The 21,031-nt window shown below is 46.0% G+C and overlaps 1 protein-coding gene across 10 annotated transcripts in view; it reads left to right on the forward strand.

Annotated features, from left to right (window-relative positions):
* Window positions 1-14,173, forward strand: part of LOC107397149 (protein shisa-6) — an 83,395-nt gene extending 69,222 nt beyond the window's left edge. For 2 of the 10 annotated variants that reach the window (XM_054736387.2, XM_015977061.3), the window contains 4 exons: window positions 2,342-2,362; window positions 5,703-5,855; window positions 7,877-7,980; window positions 8,095-14,173. In XM_054736387.2, the coding sequence (XP_054592362.2) occupies window positions 2,342-2,362; window positions 5,703-5,855; window positions 7,877-7,980; window positions 8,095-8,922 (1,106 nt within the window). In that variant the 3' untranslated portion in view covers window positions 8,923-14,173. The remainder of the gene's footprint in view (window positions 1-2,341; window positions 2,363-5,702; window positions 5,856-7,876; window positions 7,981-8,094) is intronic. The other 8 variants (XM_054736389.2, XM_054736390.2, XM_054736391.2 and 5 more) reach the window with 6 other exon arrangements.
* The last annotated feature ends 6,858 nt before the right edge of the window (window positions 14,174-21,031 follow it).

Raw genomic sequence — 21,031 nt, forward strand, 5'->3', positions numbered from 1 at the left:
CAGTTTGGTTAGATCCTGAGAAAAGACCAGGCACATTGGCATATGAACTTATATTATGCATAAATATCTAGGATATTAATGCAATCGATAGAAGTGCATACACTAACTGTCTTGGTCCATATTTTAGTCCAAAGATTAATTTTTAATTGAAGATAATTACATTTTATAGCAAAAGTTTGTTTATTAAACAGAAGACTTAATGGATTCTTTGCTTATTCAATAACCAAATATACACCTTTCTGTGTTTCATTTCAAAGAAGTCAGGTTTCAAAAGTTAACAATTAATTACTAACAATTTTAAAGATGACAATTTGAAAATGACAATTTAAAGAAATGACAATTTGAAGAAATGACAATTTTAAAGATGATAATTTGAAAATGACAATTTGTAATAGCTTGTTTGAGGGTTATCTACTGCCACCTGTGTACTTGACAGTTCTGCATTCCTGATAAAAGAGCCTCAAGGCTGTAGTTTTATACATAATTGTTGTATAATTACTGTAAAAATCCCCCCGGTCCTTGTGCCGCAAGGGCGCAAAGATGTGTTTAAATTGGCTGCCGCTCGTTGCTTGTGTTGATTTGAAGCTTTTATTTGTGCGCGTCTCCTGAAATCAATGAGACACGCCTGAATGCGTAACCAGTAGATAGAGTTCACAAACCGAGCAAGACACACTCACCATAGTCCCTGCATCTCTCGTTTAAAGGTCGTTCACATCATCTACGATACCTCTGGTTAATTTTTTTCTGGTGTCATCCCAGAATTAACCAGTTGGTGAGCTCTTGTATTGACGACATGCTTGTTTTGGTTGTTCCTACAAACCCGGCTCTCTGTCCGGTCTGAGTTCACTAGTGCGCCCCCTAGAGGAGCACTCTTGTACTACATGCAGTGCATCGGCGGGTTGCAGCAAGTATGTGAACAAAGATGCAGCCTGCTCCCTGCGCTAACGCAAGATTAAACAGCAAGTATATTCCAGGCCTAAGGGAGGGTCCGACCACGCTGTGGAGAAAGCTCCTTTCAGCCAATCCGATCGACCGGTTAATCGAGAGCTTCGCCAGCTCTCTCTTCACCACGACAGACCGGTACAACGCCCGCATCACTGCAGATGCAGCACCAATCCACCTATCGATCTCACGCTCCACCTTTCCCTCACTCGTGAACAAGACCCCGAGATACTTAAACTCCTCCAGTTGGGGCAGGACCTCTTCCTGGAGGAGGCATTCTACCCTTTTCTGATTCAGAGACCATGGTCTCAGATTTAGAGGAGCTGATTCTCATCCCAGCAGCTTCACACTCGACTGTGAACTGCTCCAGCGAGAGCCGGAGATGTCTAACCCTTAACCCTAACCCTACCCTGCTCACCTGACAGGTTTGCACCTACATCACCTGATCAAAACCATTCACCGATCAGACAGAACATCTGTGAGATCAAGCACAACTGAAGCAAAGAAACATGGTGAAAAGGACAGGGATTGGGCTTTTGACACCTTGCTTTCTGATTGGGTACAAGACAGGTCATGGTCAACAGGCAGCACGCTTGTTTGTCATCAAAATTAGATGAAGGCATTCCAGCATGTTTGATAGGCCCAGTTTATGATGGGAGTGGCCCCAATGCCTCTTTGGGCCATTCCCATCTGTACCGGGTAGCCCCAGCCTGGCCCAGTTGTTTCCACACATCCTTGCTTAGGTAATGCAAGGAATGCAGTCAGAGACACTTTCAGCTTCTGGGCAATCAGCATGATAATGAATGATAATGAATTGAGCTTGCCTTAAGCCCATGTGGGCTGATTCTACCCACCAATCAGAGGCTTGCTCTAATGGAAGGTGTGAATTTGCTGTCAGCAGTGGGTGTGTTGGCCCTGGTCGGCCTGAAGCAGACCCCCTCGAGAAGAGGGCTGAGAATGAGCCTTGGTTGGCCCAGAAAAATACCAGGCCACCCAGATATGTAAACAACCTACGCTACCCGGCCCGGGCCGACCCGGTACAGATGGGAATGGGGCTTCAGAGCACTAGCTACACCTGATAGTACCATTTTTGGTAATCAGGCATCAGAAGGGTTAATCAGGTCAGAAATCAGCACAAGAATCCACCCAGGTGTGTGTGTGTGTGTGTGTGTGTGTGTGTGTGTGTGTGTGTGTGTGTGTGTGTGTGTGTGTGTGTGTGTGTGTGTGTTTGTGTGTGTGTGTGTGTGTGTGTGTGTGTGTGTGTGTGTGTGTGTGTGTGTGTGTGTGTGTGTGTGTGTTTGTGTGTGTGTGTGTGTGTGTGTGTGTGTGTGTGTATGAAGTGTTTTTCTTTCCCCATCAACATGTTTTCTGAACTGTATATTTTTATTGGGTTTGTTAGCTCACCGATCACTGAGGCGTGGTAAGTCTAGCGTGTTTTATTTGATGTGAGTTGTTTTTCATCCCTCTCTAGCCCCGTGTGTCTACATATGTAACACCAACATCCTCACACGTGTCTCCACGTCTGATTTAGACCTGAATTCAGATGAAAACCAGTTTTCTCCTGCATGACCAGCTGGGGTTAAGTCTGTTTATGTGAGTCCAACTATCTTAAAATTGATTATGGACGCAGAATCAGATTGGGAATTAACACAGCAGCTAGAAAAGCTGAGTAAGGTACCTCCAGAGCATCTAGATTCAGGGTATTCTCCATTCTGGTCCTGGAGGGCCGGTATCCAACAAATCTTAGTGTTTTTTCTGATCCAACACACTAGATTCAGTGGTTGAATCCCCTGTGCAGCAGCTCATCAGGCTCTGTGGAAGCCCGTTAATCACCTGCTGGTGATAATCAGGTGTGTTGAAGCAGGTTAAAACCAAAATGAGCTGGACACCGGCCCTCGAGGATTGGACCTGAATACCCCGGAACTAGATGATGTGAATGCAGCATCAAGTACAATCCCTGTTGGGACTATCACAGAATCCAGCAAGCAGATGTGCAGCACCGACAGTACAGTGGTCACCGAGGCGCTTGGCAAAAGCACTGTTAACATCGGCCACCATAAACAATGTGTAGGAGAAGGTTGGAAGTCCAGATCAAGGCAACATGGATACAAGAGAGCCAATTACCAGAGCTTCAGAAGGGAGCATCTAAAAATGGATCAACTCCAAAAACACCATCAAATACTAATGTCCGAGGCCTGGAAACTGCCAAAAATAGATGTCAATCCTGAGCTGCCAACTGAGGAGATATGCAGTGGCTGAACCAGTCCCAGTGGCAGGTTAGCAACACGCTCGGCTGGAGACCAAACCATAAATAATACTAATAATATAAATATCTGTCTGGTTTTAGGATCCAATCACCTGCTGGTCATTATGATGCAGGAGATTACCTCCAGCCTCTCATCTCTGAAGGGATATGTGTACATGTGTATACATTTATCTAACAAAACACAACGTTCCCATCTCACCCCCCGCGGGTGCTCTCATCCTTCCACGCTCAGGTCCTCCCCTGGGAGCGTGAGGGTTCTGCAGTATCTTAGCTGATGTCGGATGCTTTTTCTGGGATCTACTTTAGCCACTCCTCCAGTCAGGGGGGCACTGGCCTGGGTGCCCCAAGGACCACGGGTACCACGATGCCTTCAGTGTTGCCAGTTATCTTGAAATAGTCATTTGATTACTGCCTACTGATTACTCCTTCCAAGACTAAGTTACTTTACTGGTTACTTTGTGTTAGAAGTAGCAAAGTTAGATTAAAAGCTACTTTGTTAGTAATTTCCAGCAGCTGCCAGTACCTGAAGCCGCCGCTTCTACACCAAACCAGCTGTCCGTTATGCCAGTGCCATGTGTGGGGCAGTGGGCTCCAAGCTAGCACCCAGCATGAGCAAACACACTGAAACCAAAAATTACTGTGAGGCACGCGGTTAAAAACACGAACAGCACTGAGATCCCGTTCCTCAGCATGGAACCGCCCTTCGCGGTGCAAATGAACACGACATCAGAACGCTGAGCGACAGACAAACAGCCAACACAACCTAGCAACAAAACACACCATGATAGGACAAGCAGCTACCCAAAATGCACCTCACCCACTGTCTGTTCTGCAGTGGGCGGGGTCACTAGTGACACTAGTGACTGTGGAACAAGCAGCAGACGAGGTGCATTGTGGGTAGCCAGGTTTACTGTTGTTTGTTCTATTTTGGCTTGTTTCGGTGAGCTTTTGTTGCTACGGTTGTGTTGGCTGTTTGTCTGTCGCTCAGCGTTCTGATGCTGCCATCTTTGGTCGGTGTTCATTTGCACCGCGGCGCCATTCGGTCATTCAGTAGCCGAAGTGCTGTTTGTTCTGACTACAGCATCCGTGCTGCTGTTGGGTGCACGTGTCCTACTACTCCTGATGCTGCTTTTGCCGTTTTTGCATATCACAAAAGTAGTAACCACTCCAGTAATGCACGGTGTCTTGGACAAGTCACGTTAAGTTGATTACTAATATGGAAATGGTGACACGTTAGATTAGTTGTTACTGAATAAAGTAGTCATTTTATAGTATCAATCAATCAATCAATCAATCAAAGCTTTATTTATAAAGCGCCTTCCGCAACCCTGTCAGGAAGCCCAAAGCGCTAGTAACACGCTACTAAGCAATGCGTTATCGGCCTCTCTGTTAACTCTGTATATGTATATATATATATATATATATATATATATATATATATATATCCTGTGCTATTTAGTCTGTTTTAAAGAGCCTTCTGCTTTCCCCCTCCTATTCTCTTGCTTGGAGACATTTTCTAAGGCCGGTTTTATCTGTGCACTGGAGGCTGGTTTTAAGCTGCACCCATGCTGCTGCGCTGCATGACAGACTCATAAAGGAGCTGAGACACAGCTGGAGTGAAAAGATGATTCTGAAAAGACACAAAAGAAGTTAGAAATGAAGAAAAGTGGGAGGCAGCATGGTGGAGTAGATAAGATTGACGGAGAGGGGAAGATGGACGAGACCGTGGATCCTCTGTTGTGTGTGTGTGTGTGTGTGTGTGTGTGTGTGTGTGTGTGTGTGTGTGTGTGTGTGTGTGTGTGTGTGTGTGTGTGTGTGATGAAGAGCAGAGGGAGGAGGACTTCCTGTCTGCTTCAGCCGGAGCCAGGGTCACTCAGCTGGTGTTTGTCTTGTCTCATCTCCCTGTGGTCCTTGCTGTCTCCTCTGTCTCGTACCACTGCTCCCTCATGTCCTACCACCTCACAGTCACGCCAGGTCCACAGTGTGGTGTGTTCTCTTGTAACAGCGAGCTGGAGTTTTAGATGTGCAACTGGCCTTTCAGAGCAGAGACACCTGTAGACACCAACGGCTGCATGAAGACCACTCCATAAATAAGAAGATACATGTTCTGGTAAACATGCCGTGTGCAGTTGGGGGTGGGGTTCCTGTCCATTTAGGAAATGTTGCAGTAGAAATCTGGAACCACGTGTTTGGGACATAATAACGCTTCTTATAGAAGACAGACTACTGTTTCTCCTTAAGCCGGTTTAAACTGGATGGCCCTCAGGTGACCTGAAACCATCAAACACGACTTTTACTGATGATTGTCGTCTCAGCCTCCGGGTTTACTTGCGTAACTAAAACTCCAGCCTCTGTACCTGCTCAATCTTGTTTTCCCTCCGCTTCAGCAGGTGGTCTGCCTGGGCTCTCAGCACTGATAGGTGTTTGTGGACGGAGGAGCCCGCCTGTCCATCATTCCTCTTCTGTGTCTGTATATGTATGTATGTGTCTCCAGAAAACAATCGGATAAGCGGCATCCTGACCTCACAGACGGAGCCCTACGACCTGTCTTTCTCACGCTCCTTCCAGAGCCTGTCCCACCTTCCACCCTCCTACGAGGCGGCCATCAAAGCCGACCTCAACCGGTTCTCATCCCTGAAGAAACTCAGTAGGTCAAAGTGTCCTGCAGTCGAATCCCACCCGGTGCACTGCATGATGAACAGCACAGCCTTGTGTGCTCCCCTGACTCCTGACCAGGACTTACTGAGGCGCTGCAGCGTGTTTCAGCTGTGGGGAGATCACACGCTCACTCCTAAAATGTTGCAGCTCCCAACAGAGGAAGGGTGTGAGCGGACCGTGAAATCAAACCATTCATTTGTGATTCACCACCAGGGTGATGGGCCTCTTTAGTCTCTACCCAAAGAAAGTGCAGCCCGTGTTTATCGACGCCGCAGAGATGGCGTGGTGCTGGCTCGCATCAGAACATTCTGGAAGTCTCCTCAGATCTCATCCCTCGCTGCTGGTGTGGAGTTCTGCAGCCGCCCAAGGCACTTTACAACACAGCAGTCATGCACACACTGCTGGTGATGAGCTGCTACACCTCATGAGTTTACTTATAAAGCACATGAAAGATAGCATGGCAGCTGACCAAAGTGCTGTAGAGGAGAGCCACAGACCCACTCACAACAAAGACGGCATCGGAGTGAAATATAAAGCTAAAAACATAAAAGCAAGACATAGACTTACATTAAACGTTAACTAACCATAAAACTAGTAAAAGCACCAAGATAAGAGATAAAGATAAAGGGTCTCTAAGCCGTTTGAACCGTTACAGCACTGAGACGTGTTTTCATGCGTGTTCTGATGTTTCATAATAGTTTCTGATATTAATACGAGGATCTCTCTGTTATTTCAACAGACCATTGCCACAATAAAAATAGGTATAATGTGTAAAGGTCAGAGGTCACTACAATACCTACAGTTACAAATCTGAAGCCTGCGAGGACATTGTCCTACGTGGTCCAAAAACGTCCTGCGTGAGACGCTCCCACGTCCGCCGGTGTGGCTCAGAAGTTTTCACAAACATCTGGTTCAACACATCTGGTGGCAGCGTTGGACCTCTCGACTCCACCCAGACACCGGAGTGGATGACAGCGACAATAAATGAAAGTCCAAAAGTGAAGTTTGTTATTTTTACTTGATTGTTTGAGTTACGTCTCAAAAGTGAACTTTGTTAAAATAAGTTCAACACAAATACGGGTTCTTCACACTTCATGTGTTATAGAAGTATCGGAGCAGGACTCGTATCGGTAGACACTCAAAGGCAAATGACTCGGACCTGAGGGCTAAATCCGATGGGGACGTGCCTAAGCCTGATATCGTTACTCATATCGGGCTTGTGAAGGGCAGGACGACGTCTTTTAGTCGTTGTTGAAGCAAAAGCGGAAGACGTCCACCAGAGAGAGGGAGCTGAGGCTCACCACGTGTCTGCTGACAGCTGGCTGGTATCTGCTCACGGACACGTCGTGTTGGACTGAGACCGAGCAGCACTTTCGTCGTGGATTTGATGAAGGGAAACGATGCAGACGTGGTTTTTCTGGGAATGAGGTGAGCACTGGAGCAGGGTGGGACGACTAGGATAGGACGGGTGGCTCATCACGACAAACTCATGTAGGACGTCCCCAACATGATGGAGCGCTCTCTATGATGTCATCGTTTAGTGATTAACCCTGGTCTGTGTGAATGTGTGTGTGTGTGTGTGTTTGTGTGTGACTAGTCCTTTTGCATGTTTGTGATGCGTGGCATGACTTGTTGGTCTCTTGGTGGGTTCTTGGACACTGTCGTCTCCTGGTCCTCCTGATCTGCTTCTGGATGCACGTTCTCTTGTTTGCACACAAATGAAGAAGAAGCTGAAAAGGTCTAAAAGCCTTCAGGCCCTCCAGGAAGGGCTGACTGGGCTTTGCAGCATGTTTGCCTCCACAGCCAGAGCTGCCTACAGAAGCACAGACTAAGCCTGGACCTGAATGTTGTGCACTAGCATGGACAGTGTGACCTTCTGCTTCTGTTTTCTGTTCTTCTACATGAGCTTGGAGAGGATGTCCACCAGCCCTTCCTGCTTGGTGTGCAGTAGTCCTTACTTGTGTGCTTTTCCTTTCTCATGTTGCTACAGTCTTTGTTTTGTCTCTGCAGCAGATAAAGATGTGGAGGACTACTACACTCGGAAGCGTCACCTGCCTGACCTGGCAGCAAGAGGAACCCTTCCTTTGCATGTTCTCACGAAGAGTCAGGAACAGGTAAGTGCACAGGTCTTCGTTTTTCAGGGTCACGTTTGTTCCCGCTGATTTTGTTGCCAGCTTCTTCAGCAGTGGCTCACCAAACCTTTCCCTCACTCGTGTTTTGTTGAACAGCACTGGGACCTACAGCAGAAGCAACTTCAGGGTCAACCTCCACAGTCCTCCATCTCTCAGGCTCCTGCCCACTCTCAGTCCTCACAGCCGCAGTCCCAGCAGAGGCAGCGCCCCCGACGTGTCCAAAGGGCCATGTCTCAGGACCGTGTCCTAGTCCCACAGAGCGGCACACACCAGGATTATGTGTCTTCAGAAGGGATTTCTCCATATGGAGGCAGGATCCTATCAGATGAACAGCTGCTGTCGGCTGAACGTCTTCGATCTCAGGAACGCCTCCTACCGCAGGATCGCCACACCTCCCAAGATCGCCTGTACTCCAAGGACCGCGTGTTCTCCAAGGACCGACTCTTTTCACAGGAGCATCTGTACTCAAAGGATCGCCATTACTCTCATGAACGCCTCTATTCACAAGAGCGCCTGTACTCACAAGATCGCCTCCTGTCCCAGGATCCTCTGCTGTCGCCAGAGAAGCTGATGAGGTCCTTGAAGCGTGGAATGGTGAGCAGCATTTCTGGTGGCTTCCATGGAAGTGACAAGTCAATGTCACGTGCCATCTCACACACAGATGTGTTCACACCAACAACTCCCCTGTTGGATCGCTACCAGATGACCAAAGTGCACTCCCATCCCAGTGCCTCAAACAACGGTGGTGGTGGCAGCGGCGGCGGGGCAGCCGCTAACCAAACAGCTACCAAAAGACAAGCGTTTGCCTCCAGACGAACTCACACTGTAGAACAGCTTCATTACATCCCACAGCACCACCAGCAGCAGCAGCAGCAGCAGCCACAACACTACCGCACTGGCAGCAAGACGGAAGTGACCGTGTAACAACAGCCACCACCTGACTTGTGCTGGGAGGAGCACTGCCGAGTGCCACACAGTCAGGTCCATCGCGGAACATGTCCACAAGTCAGAGACGCCAGGACCAAGATCACTGGAAGCATTAACAACACCAGCCCACGAGCCAAGGCCAGGGGTCGGGGGGGGGGGGGGAGGTTTAGTACTACCACATAACTAGCCTAATAACACGTCTACTGTCTGGAAACTTCTTCTTATTCATAGTTTACTGGTTCTTGGTGGGGAGCACTGACTGCGTCTGCCTTCATAACCTACCTTTGCCCCACGGACCTATTCTGTGAGCTTTTCTGAAAGGGCTTAGCGTGGTCGAACAGCATTATTGAGTCTCTTGTACAAGACAAGACCACGACTAGAGTCAGCCTGTAGCAATGTTATAAATATATAAATAAGTCATACATTTGTACACCCTGTCCTTCTGCTAGCTCTAGACTGTGAAAGAGAGAGACACGGCTGTTTTCAGCTGACTGCGGATCAGAAGACTCCAGTCAACCTGATTGATCTTTGAATGTTTAAGCAGAAGATTATAGTTTCTTTTACTTGTTCAGGGACCATAAACACACTTCGTATTAACGGCGAGCCGATCCAGTCTTACTACACTTCATGTTAGTTCATGTTTCTACCGTAAACGTCTCTTTTCCGGTGCCTCTCACAGACATTCGTTTTCTAAACACAAAGTTGTTCTGTGGATTAAAAGCACAATCATTTCAATGAGTTGTCTCTTTGGATGTTATCTTTGAATCTGAAACGGGACAGTCAACTTGTTTTATTAGCACAATGGCAGTGCTTGTTTCCCGTTGCTTCTAGTAGGAACTTGTAAATAAGCTATCCTAGCAGCTGAAGACCGGACAACCCTGTACCCAATGGACTTTGTGTTGGACTGTCTGTTTTCAACGGACCCTTAAAACATAGAAGTCAACGCTGTTGTGAGTTCCAACTACTAACCCACTTAATGGAGTTAAAGACATGTCTGCTTGGACAAGAGGTGAATGGATGTGTTGATGATGGCAGAAACAAGGCTGCTAATGTTTGGAGGTGTTGCATCGATATCTAGAGACTTGGGTTTGTTGCCTATGGATCTGAAGGCTTGTCAAAGTAGGTCGAATAAACCTTCCATATTTTCCTAAACATGCAGCCGTGCTTATTCAGGTGTTTCCACTGTGATTATTTCCAGAGCCACAGACAGACCAGCTGTTGTAGAGCACCTTCCTAGGGTTCTACAACCCCCCCAAGGCGTTTCACAACACAGTCAGTCATCCACACATCCACACGCTGGTGAGATGTGCTACGATGTGGCCACGGCTGACACAGGTGAGGCCTGCCATACACAGGCGCCACCGGTCCCTCCGACAACCACCGGGCTAAGTGTTTTGCCCAACGACACAAAAGCAGCATTCTCTGGTCACAACCTGCAGTCTTCTGATTACCGGAACAGCCACTCTACCTCCTGAGCTGCTGCTGTCCCACACTTGTCCTCAGGTCCTCTGTGCAGCTGGACAATGATGTGAAAGCTTTGGTGGCCTGAAACCCTTCTTCATGAGTTGAGCCAATAACACACACACACACACACACACACACACACACACACACACACACACACACACACACACGCGCACACACACACACCTTTACATGACCTGAACAGAAACACCTGGAACGTTAAACGGTTCCGTTCTAAAACCACGGTGAGCTCTCGGCCAGACAGCGGTGGACAGCAGGACTGCATCAGCGTCTCCAGCGTGGTCCAGCTAGAACATGCTACAAGCTGAAGGAGCAACTTCTACAAGAAGCCAACGGTGACAGCAGGATGGTGCACTCTACGTATCTCCTGGAGTTCTTCTGGTGTCTCTGGGGTGGAGACAGACTGAAACCCAGGTCTGACGGACACTAGCGACGTGGTGCTCTCTAACTAAATGTGAACTGCTCTTCAACGAGAGCCGAGTCCTGGAGAACAGTTCACTTCCTCGTTCAGAGTAACGAACTGATGTAAATACGGGACATTTTCAACAGTGTATTTGTTGGGTTATTTTTATTAAAACCAGGGAGATCTCGGGCCAGTTGTCCTCCCTGATGAGACGGGAAGACTGGCACAGGATAACACTTACGTTTTAATGAAGCAACAGGTGTTTTACATATAAGGCAGCTATGATTTTAAGCAGTAATGTCAGCGAAAACCAATTTTTCTCTATCAATATTAACATTCTGACATCTTTGAGAAACAAAATATTAACACAAGTTTTTGTAAACTCTTAAGGTACAAAGCAGTATTTTTTACATCAAGCTACCTTATGGTATCATTTAGTTAAGACTTGATCATGGCTTCGTTCAGGTAGACATCTGAGCCAAATTAAATGGAATTGAAAACAGGCATGCATGAGTGTGTGTGTTCAAGATGAAGGAAACACTCAGAAGACTTGGTTCTCATCCGGACTCGTAGACTGAAAGCACCAAACTGGACCGCTTTAGAGGCATCATCTGCTGCACCTCGTTCTCATCAATTCAAATTCAATTCAAAGATACTTTAGTAATCCCAGAGGGAAATTAGAGTTTCAGTACACACATTTCTGAGATCGGGGGGAGTTATCACTTCAGCCCCACAGACTCCAAGGGCACCAGATTCAGTCAAAAATTGTTTTGGGGACAGACAGAGATAATTTCCTCTCTGCATTAGTGTTCTGTTGGTCTTCAACCCCTCTAGATCCAATAATGGCGTAATTAAAAATGTTGTCATTCGCGTTGAGAGACCAACTGACCAGGTCCATTTTTAATAATTTACAGTTTCCAGAAAACATGCAGAAAGCGCTGTACACACAAGACAGGACTAAGAGCCTTGAGATAAGGAGGGAGGGAGAGGAGAAACTCTCCAAGAGCTGGAAGAAGAACCAGTCCACCCTGCCCCTGGCTTCGTTAAGAAGGTAAATGTAATCCTGCAAAAGTTAGATGATGAGATGATTTGTGTTGGATTAAGCTTTTAAGGACTGTTTGTTTTGGTTCTCTGAGTCAACATGACCTGTAGTGCCTAAAGGTCATCAGCCATCTTCGCTTGTCTGAGAGAGTTGTGCTTCCAAACCAAACTGAAGCTGTTTATAGCCACCTGTCCATGAGCCCGCCTCGCCATAACAAGCTCCTCTCCTCATCTCTGCCTCTGCAGGAGGAGACCAGCCTCTGTCTACACAGGTTATTACAACAACAAAACCTTACAACAATGAGTGTTTCATAGTGAGTGGAATAGTCTCTTAGGAACTGTTGTTACACAGTCAAGTGTAGTGAGGACAAAAGAGACATGATGACTTGGTTGATGAACAAGGAAAACCAGTTTATTTTCCTCTGGTCAAAAAAAAAATACAGAAAATCCAGCCGTCTTCAAAACGGCCACCCATCCATCTCTCTTCCAGTCTCAGTCACTTTCAGAGAGAGATCGCTTTGCCACACCCAGCAGTCCACCTATATACCCTCTGACCCCCCCTCCAATTCAGGTCGGCCAATCACCTCAGTCCACTCAGGCATTTTACTATATAAAGGCAGCATTAGAGGCGGGCTTCCTCTTTAGCTGGTTCAAGATGGCTGCCACAGAGGACATCTCCTGAGGGTAACAAACAAATTCATGTTTATCACAGATTGCATTACAGTCCTGCATGAACACTCTTTAGTTAAAGAAAACATGTTGCTTCTCAACATTTACTCACTTCCCCCCTTTTTTGGTTAACACATCTCAGGCAAACGAGAAAGGTAGTCAGCAATAAGGTTTTTCTTACCTGGAAAATGCTGTATGGTGAACTGATATGGCTGGAGGGCCAGGCACCAACGCATTATTCTGGCATTCTGGTGCTGTTTGGACTGCATCCACAACAATGGTCTGTGATCAGTTTGCAGAATAAACTCCCTTCCAAGCAAGTAGTATGTTAAAGAGTCCACAGCCCACTTTATTGCTAGTCCCTCCTTTTCTACTGTGGAGTATCTTTTCTCCCGATCAAACAGCTTCTTACTCAGGAACAGAACAGGTTTTTCTTCACCAGCTCTTCCCTGAGCCAGTACCGCTCCAAGGCCAACATTTGAAGTGTCCACCTGTACAACAAAGGGCTTGGAAAAGAAAGACTTTGCAAAACAGGAGCTTGACATATCCGCTTCTTTAAGGACTGAAAAGCAAGTTCACAGTCATCATTCCATCTGACTTTGGAGTTGGACTTTTTTGTCAGCTCTGTTAGAGGGGCTGCCAAAGTTGAGAAATGTGGAATAAATCTCCTATACCACCCAACCAAACCCAAAAATTACCTTACTTGCTTCCCACCTGAGCAATTGCAGACCGGACCATGGCCAGGGACACAAGGTATGGAGGGATCCTCCCCATGAGGAGGGTATCGATTGAAGCGCTCACGTCCCGACCATAGTCGGACAGGCAAGTGGTCAGCATCTGTGTATGAGCATAGTCAACATTCACAAAAGAGCGTAACTCATTCACAGCGGAAGTTGTTTTACGCAAAATGTTGCTATGAGTGTTGAGTACCACCATAGTCTGTTGTTCAGATGTGCCCAGCTGTCTCAAGGCATGCCGTTGCTGCAGTACCTGCTTACGCAGAGCTGGATATTCTCTGTTAGCTCATCAACGTGTCGACGATTTGTGTTAATCTCAATCGAGTTGACTGAAGAGAATCCCAAATCTAAAAGATTGCCACTTGTAATAGCTACTGAGAAAAAATCTGTTTAGGAAACGCTTCAGCCTAATGCTGGTACCGGAAAGGTCACTGTTCAAAACTGTGAATTTAAGTGCTTGGGTTAGTATGTGACGGATGGCAGCTTCGGCATGCTGTGTCAGGATACTAGTACAGCGGGCTCCCATTTCTGAGAGGTTGCAGAAAGCACCTGTCATCTTATCGGTACACACCATAGCGGGGTCGAATTTGACGAAAATCTTTTGAGTGAACAGACGATAGTTGGTCATCAATAGACCTGGGCGATCTCAGCGCGTGATACCCGAAGAGGGCCCCGGTTCGTACAGATGCGTTAGGAGGAGACTGAGAATGAATCTCAGCCGCGGTCAATATCAGACCGATACACGCGACTAACAAAATGTAGCTTGTCAGACCTGAAAATGGAAATCAGGAACGTTTTAGACTGTAGACTGTCACGGCCTTGCAAGGGTTCAGCGCAGGTGGGCGCTCTGGAGGGCCCTCGGTTCACACGCAGGTGCAGTCAGAGAGATCAGGGTCAGCCAGCAGTGGTACAGGGTGCCATTCAACCCCCCCCCCCCCCCCCCCCACACACACACACACCCTTTGTTAGGTGAGTTAACAACCTCAGGACTAAAGGTCATTAGCGCCAGCTGTAGTGCAGTAGGGTCAGTGATGTCATCGGCCTGTCCTCCGGAAGTGTGGGGTCCCCACCACAAGGTTCTGGGCTTCAGCTGGAGTATCAGTGCCACCATCAATCCCCCCTTTGGCAGGTGGTGTTCCCACCGCAGGGTGCGGCGTTTCAGGTGGTGTGTCGCTGCAACCGCCACCTCCCCCTAGAGTAGGTGGTCTTCCCATCACAGGGTGGCGTGGTGCTGCCACAGCGACGACGCAGACACTTTGGATGTCACTGACTTCACTGGTAGTGGATCGACTGGTCAGATTGGCGGCCTCGTTGTAGTTAACATCACCTAAAGAGGGATTGAGGACCTCAAGAGACCCCAAGGGTGCCTGTTGAGTCAGCCGAGTTCGGAGTAACCAATCACCGAATGAAATGTCAGCTTCGAAGCGTTGGATCAGGTCCACTCTCAACAGGAAAGGAAATGATTCAACGCTTGTTACAAACACTGGATGGCTCACGGACATGTCTCCCACTGTGAAGTTGATGGACACCATGTTTGACAAGGTCATTTGGCCTGAAGAGTAAGGATGGATGCCCACAGCGCAGGGCGTGAGTCCTAAGACGTGACCCTGTGCAGCTGCAGCCATGCGGACCTGCTCCCAGAGAGAGATGGACATGATGGTGAAATCTGAACCGGAGTCCAAGACACCCTCACAGTCCAGGGTTAGGGTAGATTCTCAAGGAAAAGCTCCTTGAAACCTTTTTCCTCTTCCATCCCGTCCTTACATTCAGTACCAAAGTACATGTCGAAGAGGCGTAGATAGAAGGCTTGTGGGTCTTCAGCACGACGCTGTTTGACTGACAAAGCTAACCGTGCACCAGCCTCCTTAGCATCATAAGTGTACTCTTTCTGAATTGCGGTTTCCAGCCTGTCGTAATCATTTGCGATCGCATTATGCTTGCGATCAATGAACGACCCCACGACATCAGAGATTAACCTTGTTAAAAAGATCTTGTCCTCCAAGGTCATTCCCAGACATCGCTGAAAGTGATGCCGGAGGTCACTCAGGTATGTATCAACCGGGTATGATTTACCTGGTCAAGGGTTGAACTTCTTGACACTACGAGACATCTTGTAAATGTCCGATATGGGCACAGGTTCGGTTGGACTGGCTGGAAAACTGGCACAACCATCGCAGCAGCACCAGCAGGTGCATGAGGAGGGTGTCGTTGTGCAGCTGGAAAGTGTGGCTGGGCTGCAGGCACATATGGATGAGCTGCAGGCACATACATATTGATGAGCTTGGAGGTTTGAGCAAAATGAGTTGGAGGTGGAGCAAACTGGCCTGGCTGAGAAGCCAGGGTTAGCTGAGGAGCTAGTCCCACCACAGCAGCAGCAGGTGCAACCCTAATAGCGGCAATAGCAGCCGGTGGAGCATTAGCTGGAGGTGGAGAAAATGGAGAAAGTGGAGGAGGTGATGGAGTTGGAGCAGGTTGAGATGGGGCTGTAGCAGGTTGAGACCGGTGGAGTAAAGGGGTCCCCCTTTCTCCTTTGAGTGCAGAAATCTGTAATTTTAAATCCTCAATTTCCTTTTCTCGGTTACGTACCCAAGCTGCAGAATTAATGACATCAACCTTTAAAGCACATTTCTCATTCTCCAAGGTATCAACTTGACATCTCCATCTTGTCATCCAACAAATTTGCATTTTCAGTCAGGGCTTTGTTCAGCCCTTTTCGAGCTTCCATCAGCTCCTTGCTGTTCCTCGTCAGAGCCGGAACCACAGGCTCCTCCTCTTTGCTGCTGGTCAGAAAGTGTGCGCAATAAACTTTATGTTTCCACATGAGCAGTAACCTCGTTGTCCCAGAGATGAGCTAGTAGAACAGCAAATCCAACCAACTTCTCTGTGCGGGCAGCTGGCTTCACTCTCACACCTTCCTTGGGCAAATTTTCCACGTGTGTCAGCAACATACTCATCAGATCATTAACTGAACAATTCTGCAGGTTGTCATCAAAACCATGAACAGTCATGCAGTGATGCTGTTACAGCATCAATAACTTGTCTACCCATAGAGGGAAAACACAATTATTCCTGCTCTGACATGATTTAATCACAAATGGTTTTCTCAAAAAGAAATGTAATGTGCAAAAGGTGCCACGAGATGGCGGCAGAGCACCAATGAGAATGCGGCGGGGGTGACTTACGTACGGCGTTTCGTGCGTCAGGAATTTCCCCCAAATGGCTGGAAAGCTAAGACGTTTCACAACACAAATGTCAGGAAACACCGCTAATACTGCTCAAACGTGTCAGAGCTTGTCCCATAGAAAATAGCAGATTTTGAGACACAGAATTGCTGTGTCAGTCAGTTGACAATCCCAAGGTTCGCGAGTCCCTGTTGTCGAAACCGAGACTAGTTAGCAGCTGAAAGCTGTGCTAAGCTAGCGGGGCCTGGTAGCTAACCAGGACTTTTATGGTCTAATTCTCGTAGAACTGACCCGCCCGAATAACCGAACCTTCGTGAGGCGCTCGTGTTAATTTTTCGGACAAATAGCGTGTACAGTTCATGCTGCAGCGCGGCCTTCTGTTTAAAGCTTCTAACGACTGTCAGCACCTCGATGCTAAGTCAAGCTAACGGGATGGTTACCGGGGATCAATCAGCAACCGGGAGAAGCTGTGCTTTTTAAACAGTCCAATATGGCAGCTAGAGCTAGTGATGAGTCAGCTTTAGGTGAAAGAGATGAATCAGCGCCTCCTGTCAGAGGTGACTGGCGTCACCCCCCTTTATAGACTTAAATGGAGGTCGACTGCTCTCTAGTGGCGGGTAACTAGATCGTCTCGTTTCTCACCAAGAACATCAACTTTTGATGAATTTTTAGTGTTTATTTAATTAAAAATTATCTTAGAATCAACACGAAGTGTCACAATGTACAAATAACCATCAATGGCTCGCCAAATATATGTAGAGAAGATGTTCTTACATCTAACTAGAAACCATAGATGTGAAATGTCATAAAATAGGAAATATCATCTTAATGGATCTTTGAGTAAATTTAACCAGAAGATCGGATCTTTTTATTGCAGGGATTGAGCAACACTTCGTATCAACTCCAAGAAAGAGAGAGAGACAGGCTTGAAAAGTTAAAAGATTTATTTGTAAACAATTTGAACAAGACTAACTTTAAACACTATGTGTATGATGTAAGAAGAAGAAGAAGAAAATATCATTTCTATAGCGCCTCTCAAGATAAAAAGCATGAGGCGCTTAACCTGTAACTAAGGTGGAGTAAGACTGAGGATGGTGTGTGTGTGAAATGTGTTCAGAACCAGCAAATCCGGAGAGACTATTAGTTCTGAGTGGGAGTGAAAGGGTGTTTCGCTCTAAGCTTTGGTTTGGAGATTATAACACATTGAGACGCAATCAGTCGGCCTACGTACCCCAACGGAAGTCCCCGTTTAGATCCGGAATGTCGGGGGTCCAGCTTGGACCCTCTTGGAACCGACGCCTGTAGATATGCAGTGGTTGCCGACCCTTCCAGTTTTGAGTTACTCCCAGGTCACGACAATTTATTGGCATTAGCGAGACCCTGAAGGGGTTGTGATGGTTCGGCTTTTATTCTGAAGGAACCGTTGCAGCAGGTGGAGCATGCAACAGATTTAATCCAGCTTGTCGTTAGGTTCTTTCGGCTTTAGGAGGAAAGTTACGAATTGGCCACTTCGATAACTTCTCTATAACGCTTGGAACTCAAGTTAAGATGACGTGGGTCATGGTTTTATAATTTGGATGTTTTGATTTACTGTTGAATCAGAATTTGACAGGAAAAAAAGGGATTATACAAACAGCAACAAAGTCACGCCTTGCGTCAGATCTGGAAGGTTCTGATTGGATTAGAAAAAGGAAATGTGTCATGTGACTTTAGCATTACGTGTGATCAGCCTTGTGCGGGGGTCGGCAACCCGCGGCTCTGGAGCCGCATGCGGCTCTTCCATCCATTTGATGCGGCTCTCTGTGCTTGTAAAATAATGAATGGATATTTAAATAAAATGCTTTATATTTTACTGCATTAATTTTACATCTGTATGCCAATTCTAAATGTAAAGATTGTCTGCGTAAACCTGAACAGGTCCAACCCGGTCTTACTGTGAGACCGGGTTGACGCGTCACGCTTGTGCGTAATCATATCGGTGCTTTCTGAGCTGAAGAGGATGTGAGATTCTGGGATTCTCCTCAGACGACTCCTGGATGCGTCGCCACATTGGAGACAGGAACAAGCGCTATTCAGCCAAAGTTTCATCATCAGGGTACATTTTCTAACTGACAAGTCTCGCTTCAGTCGGAGGAATCTTCCTGCATGCATGCGCTCTGGTTCTGCAATGCGCTCCAAGCCCCTCTCCACATCTAATCGTACGTACGCGCTGACAGTGAGCTGCGCTGAGCAGTGTCCAGCTCAGATGTTCAGATGGGAATCTTTTCTTGAGTGATTAAGCTAGATCTGTGATGTGCGTAACAAATAAAGTGTCAGTTCGTCTGCATGCGTCGGGTAATTCTTTCTATTCTTTCTCCGTCAAAATAAACGGGAAATACGGGAACTATCCGGTCAACACAAGCCCTGCTTTTAACTGTTCTGTTTTCTTGTGAAAATTGTTGCAAAGAGATAAAATTAAACTTGATTACCACCAGAGCCAGGCGCACTGCGCCGTTATCTCCGTCACTGTAAATGAGGGAAAAACAAAATGATCGGATCCTTTTCCGACCTTCCCCACCTACAAAGTTTAATTACAACAATCAAACGTGACAGAGCCTGGATTTGTATTCTGAAAAGTCTAAACATGTTTTAAAAAGAAACGTATGACAAAAGTGGCACCTGCTCAGTAAAACCACCAACAGGGTGAAAAATATCTAAATATTGTCGGCAGAGACGGGCTACAACTTCTGGATCCACTTTATATAAATCGTTTTATTGATGATCTTCTTATGAAAGATTACTTTGACGTACACGAGCGACCGGTACTGGCTGCTGTCACCTGTTGTGATTGGTTAAAGCAGCTCTCTGTTGTCTGAGGGTAGGCCCCGCCCACAGAGCCGCAGCTGCTGTGGCTCCCAGTGTTTTCTTTACTGTGGGAAACGGGTAATAATGGCTCTTTGATGGGAACAGGTTGCCGACCCCTGGCCTAGTGTCTAGTTTAAAGTTATATTACATATTATAATACTATCATAGGATTATAACATCAAGTAATTAAAATTCTCATTTCACAGATTGATTGAACATTGAGCTTCACCTGATTATTTGGATTAACAAAGTTATTTGATTATTAATTAAAGAGAAAGACTTCTTCGTCTTCTTTCTTCTTTCTTGTGCTGTCCGAGGAAGCAACAGTTTAAATAAGAGCTTAGAGCATGAGTGGCCTTGGCCCATATCTTGTAGATTAGGCTTGTGTCAGAAACTTATGTTTTGCTTGGGCAGAGCGAATAGAGCAGAGCCTTTAGGTCAGAAATGGACAATTCATCACGCTACACTTATATAGGAAACTTTTTTCTGATTGGCCTAATGACCTGACCTGTATTGGAATGTTTACTGTGTGAAGGTCCTTGAGACGACTCTGGTCCTTATTTGGCGCTTTATAAATAAACTGAATTGAATTGTGTTGTGGCTCATTTGTGTCGTGTTGTGGTTATTTTGTGTTGTGTTATGGCTTTTGTTGTGTTTTGGCTTTCGAATTTCGTCAACCCTTCTGGGCCATCGTACACCTTAATCAAAATTGTTTTGTTTAACTTTGTTTGGGAAAAAATGCCAAAAACATTGAATCTCAATTCTGAGGCTCCTCAATAAATAGTTTTCAAATTAACAATACATTAAGCAACTTCTGATAAATCCATATCAAGTTCAGACTTAAATTAATGTACAGAGTTAAGCCCAGCCCACTTCCCATTAAACCACACCCACTTCCTGATTAGGCCCCCCCTACATTGAGTACAAATACAGATCATTTAGATGGTTAACAAGGTTTTTTCTAGCTCAAACTGAGGCAGACATGGTACCATCCTCACCATGTGCCAACACATGCATACTCTGTGCATTCAACTGCCTCACTCCTGGTCCGAAGTTATTTGATGAACCGACAACAGTTTGTGGAAATTAATAATATAAAATCCTCTACATGTAATATTATTTGTGGAGTACCACAAGGATAGGCCTTTGGACCATTACTCTTTCTTTTGTATGTTAATGATATTGCTGTGGATTCTAAATTATTCAAGTGCATACTATTTGCAGATGACACTACCCTATTTTATTCAATATAAAAGATGTTTTAAATGTAGTTGAAAATGAATTTACAAAATTTAAAATATGGTTTTATATCAATAGGCTTTCTTTAAGTAACGATAAAACTAAGTGTCTAGTTTTTTGTAGTAGTAAAAAAAGTGCTGATGTATCATTAAATGTTGAAGGTATTGAGATAGAAAGAGTAAAAGAAGTTAAGTTTTTAGGTGTTAAAATTGACAAACATTTATCGTGGAAGTCTCACATAAATGCTGTTAGAATAAAAATATTTCGAGCTACTTCAGTACTAAATAAGATGAAGGAATTGTTGAACATAAAAGCTTTGTATATTCTGTATAACTCGTTAATTCTTCCATATCTGACATATTGTATGGAAGTATGGGGGAATACCTGCAAAACATACACATTCAATTTTTCTTGTACAGAAAAGAGCAGTGAAAGTTATTAGTGGAAGTGGATACAGGGATCATACGGATCTGATGTTTTCACACTAGACCTCATGAAATTAGACA

Source organism: Nothobranchius furzeri, chromosome 16 (genome assembly GCF_043380555.1).
Source record: "Nothobranchius furzeri strain GRZ-AD chromosome 16, NfurGRZ-RIMD1, whole genome shotgun sequence".
In the NCBI taxonomy this organism is placed as follows: Eukaryota; Metazoa; Chordata; class Actinopteri; order Cyprinodontiformes; family Nothobranchiidae; genus Nothobranchius; species Nothobranchius furzeri.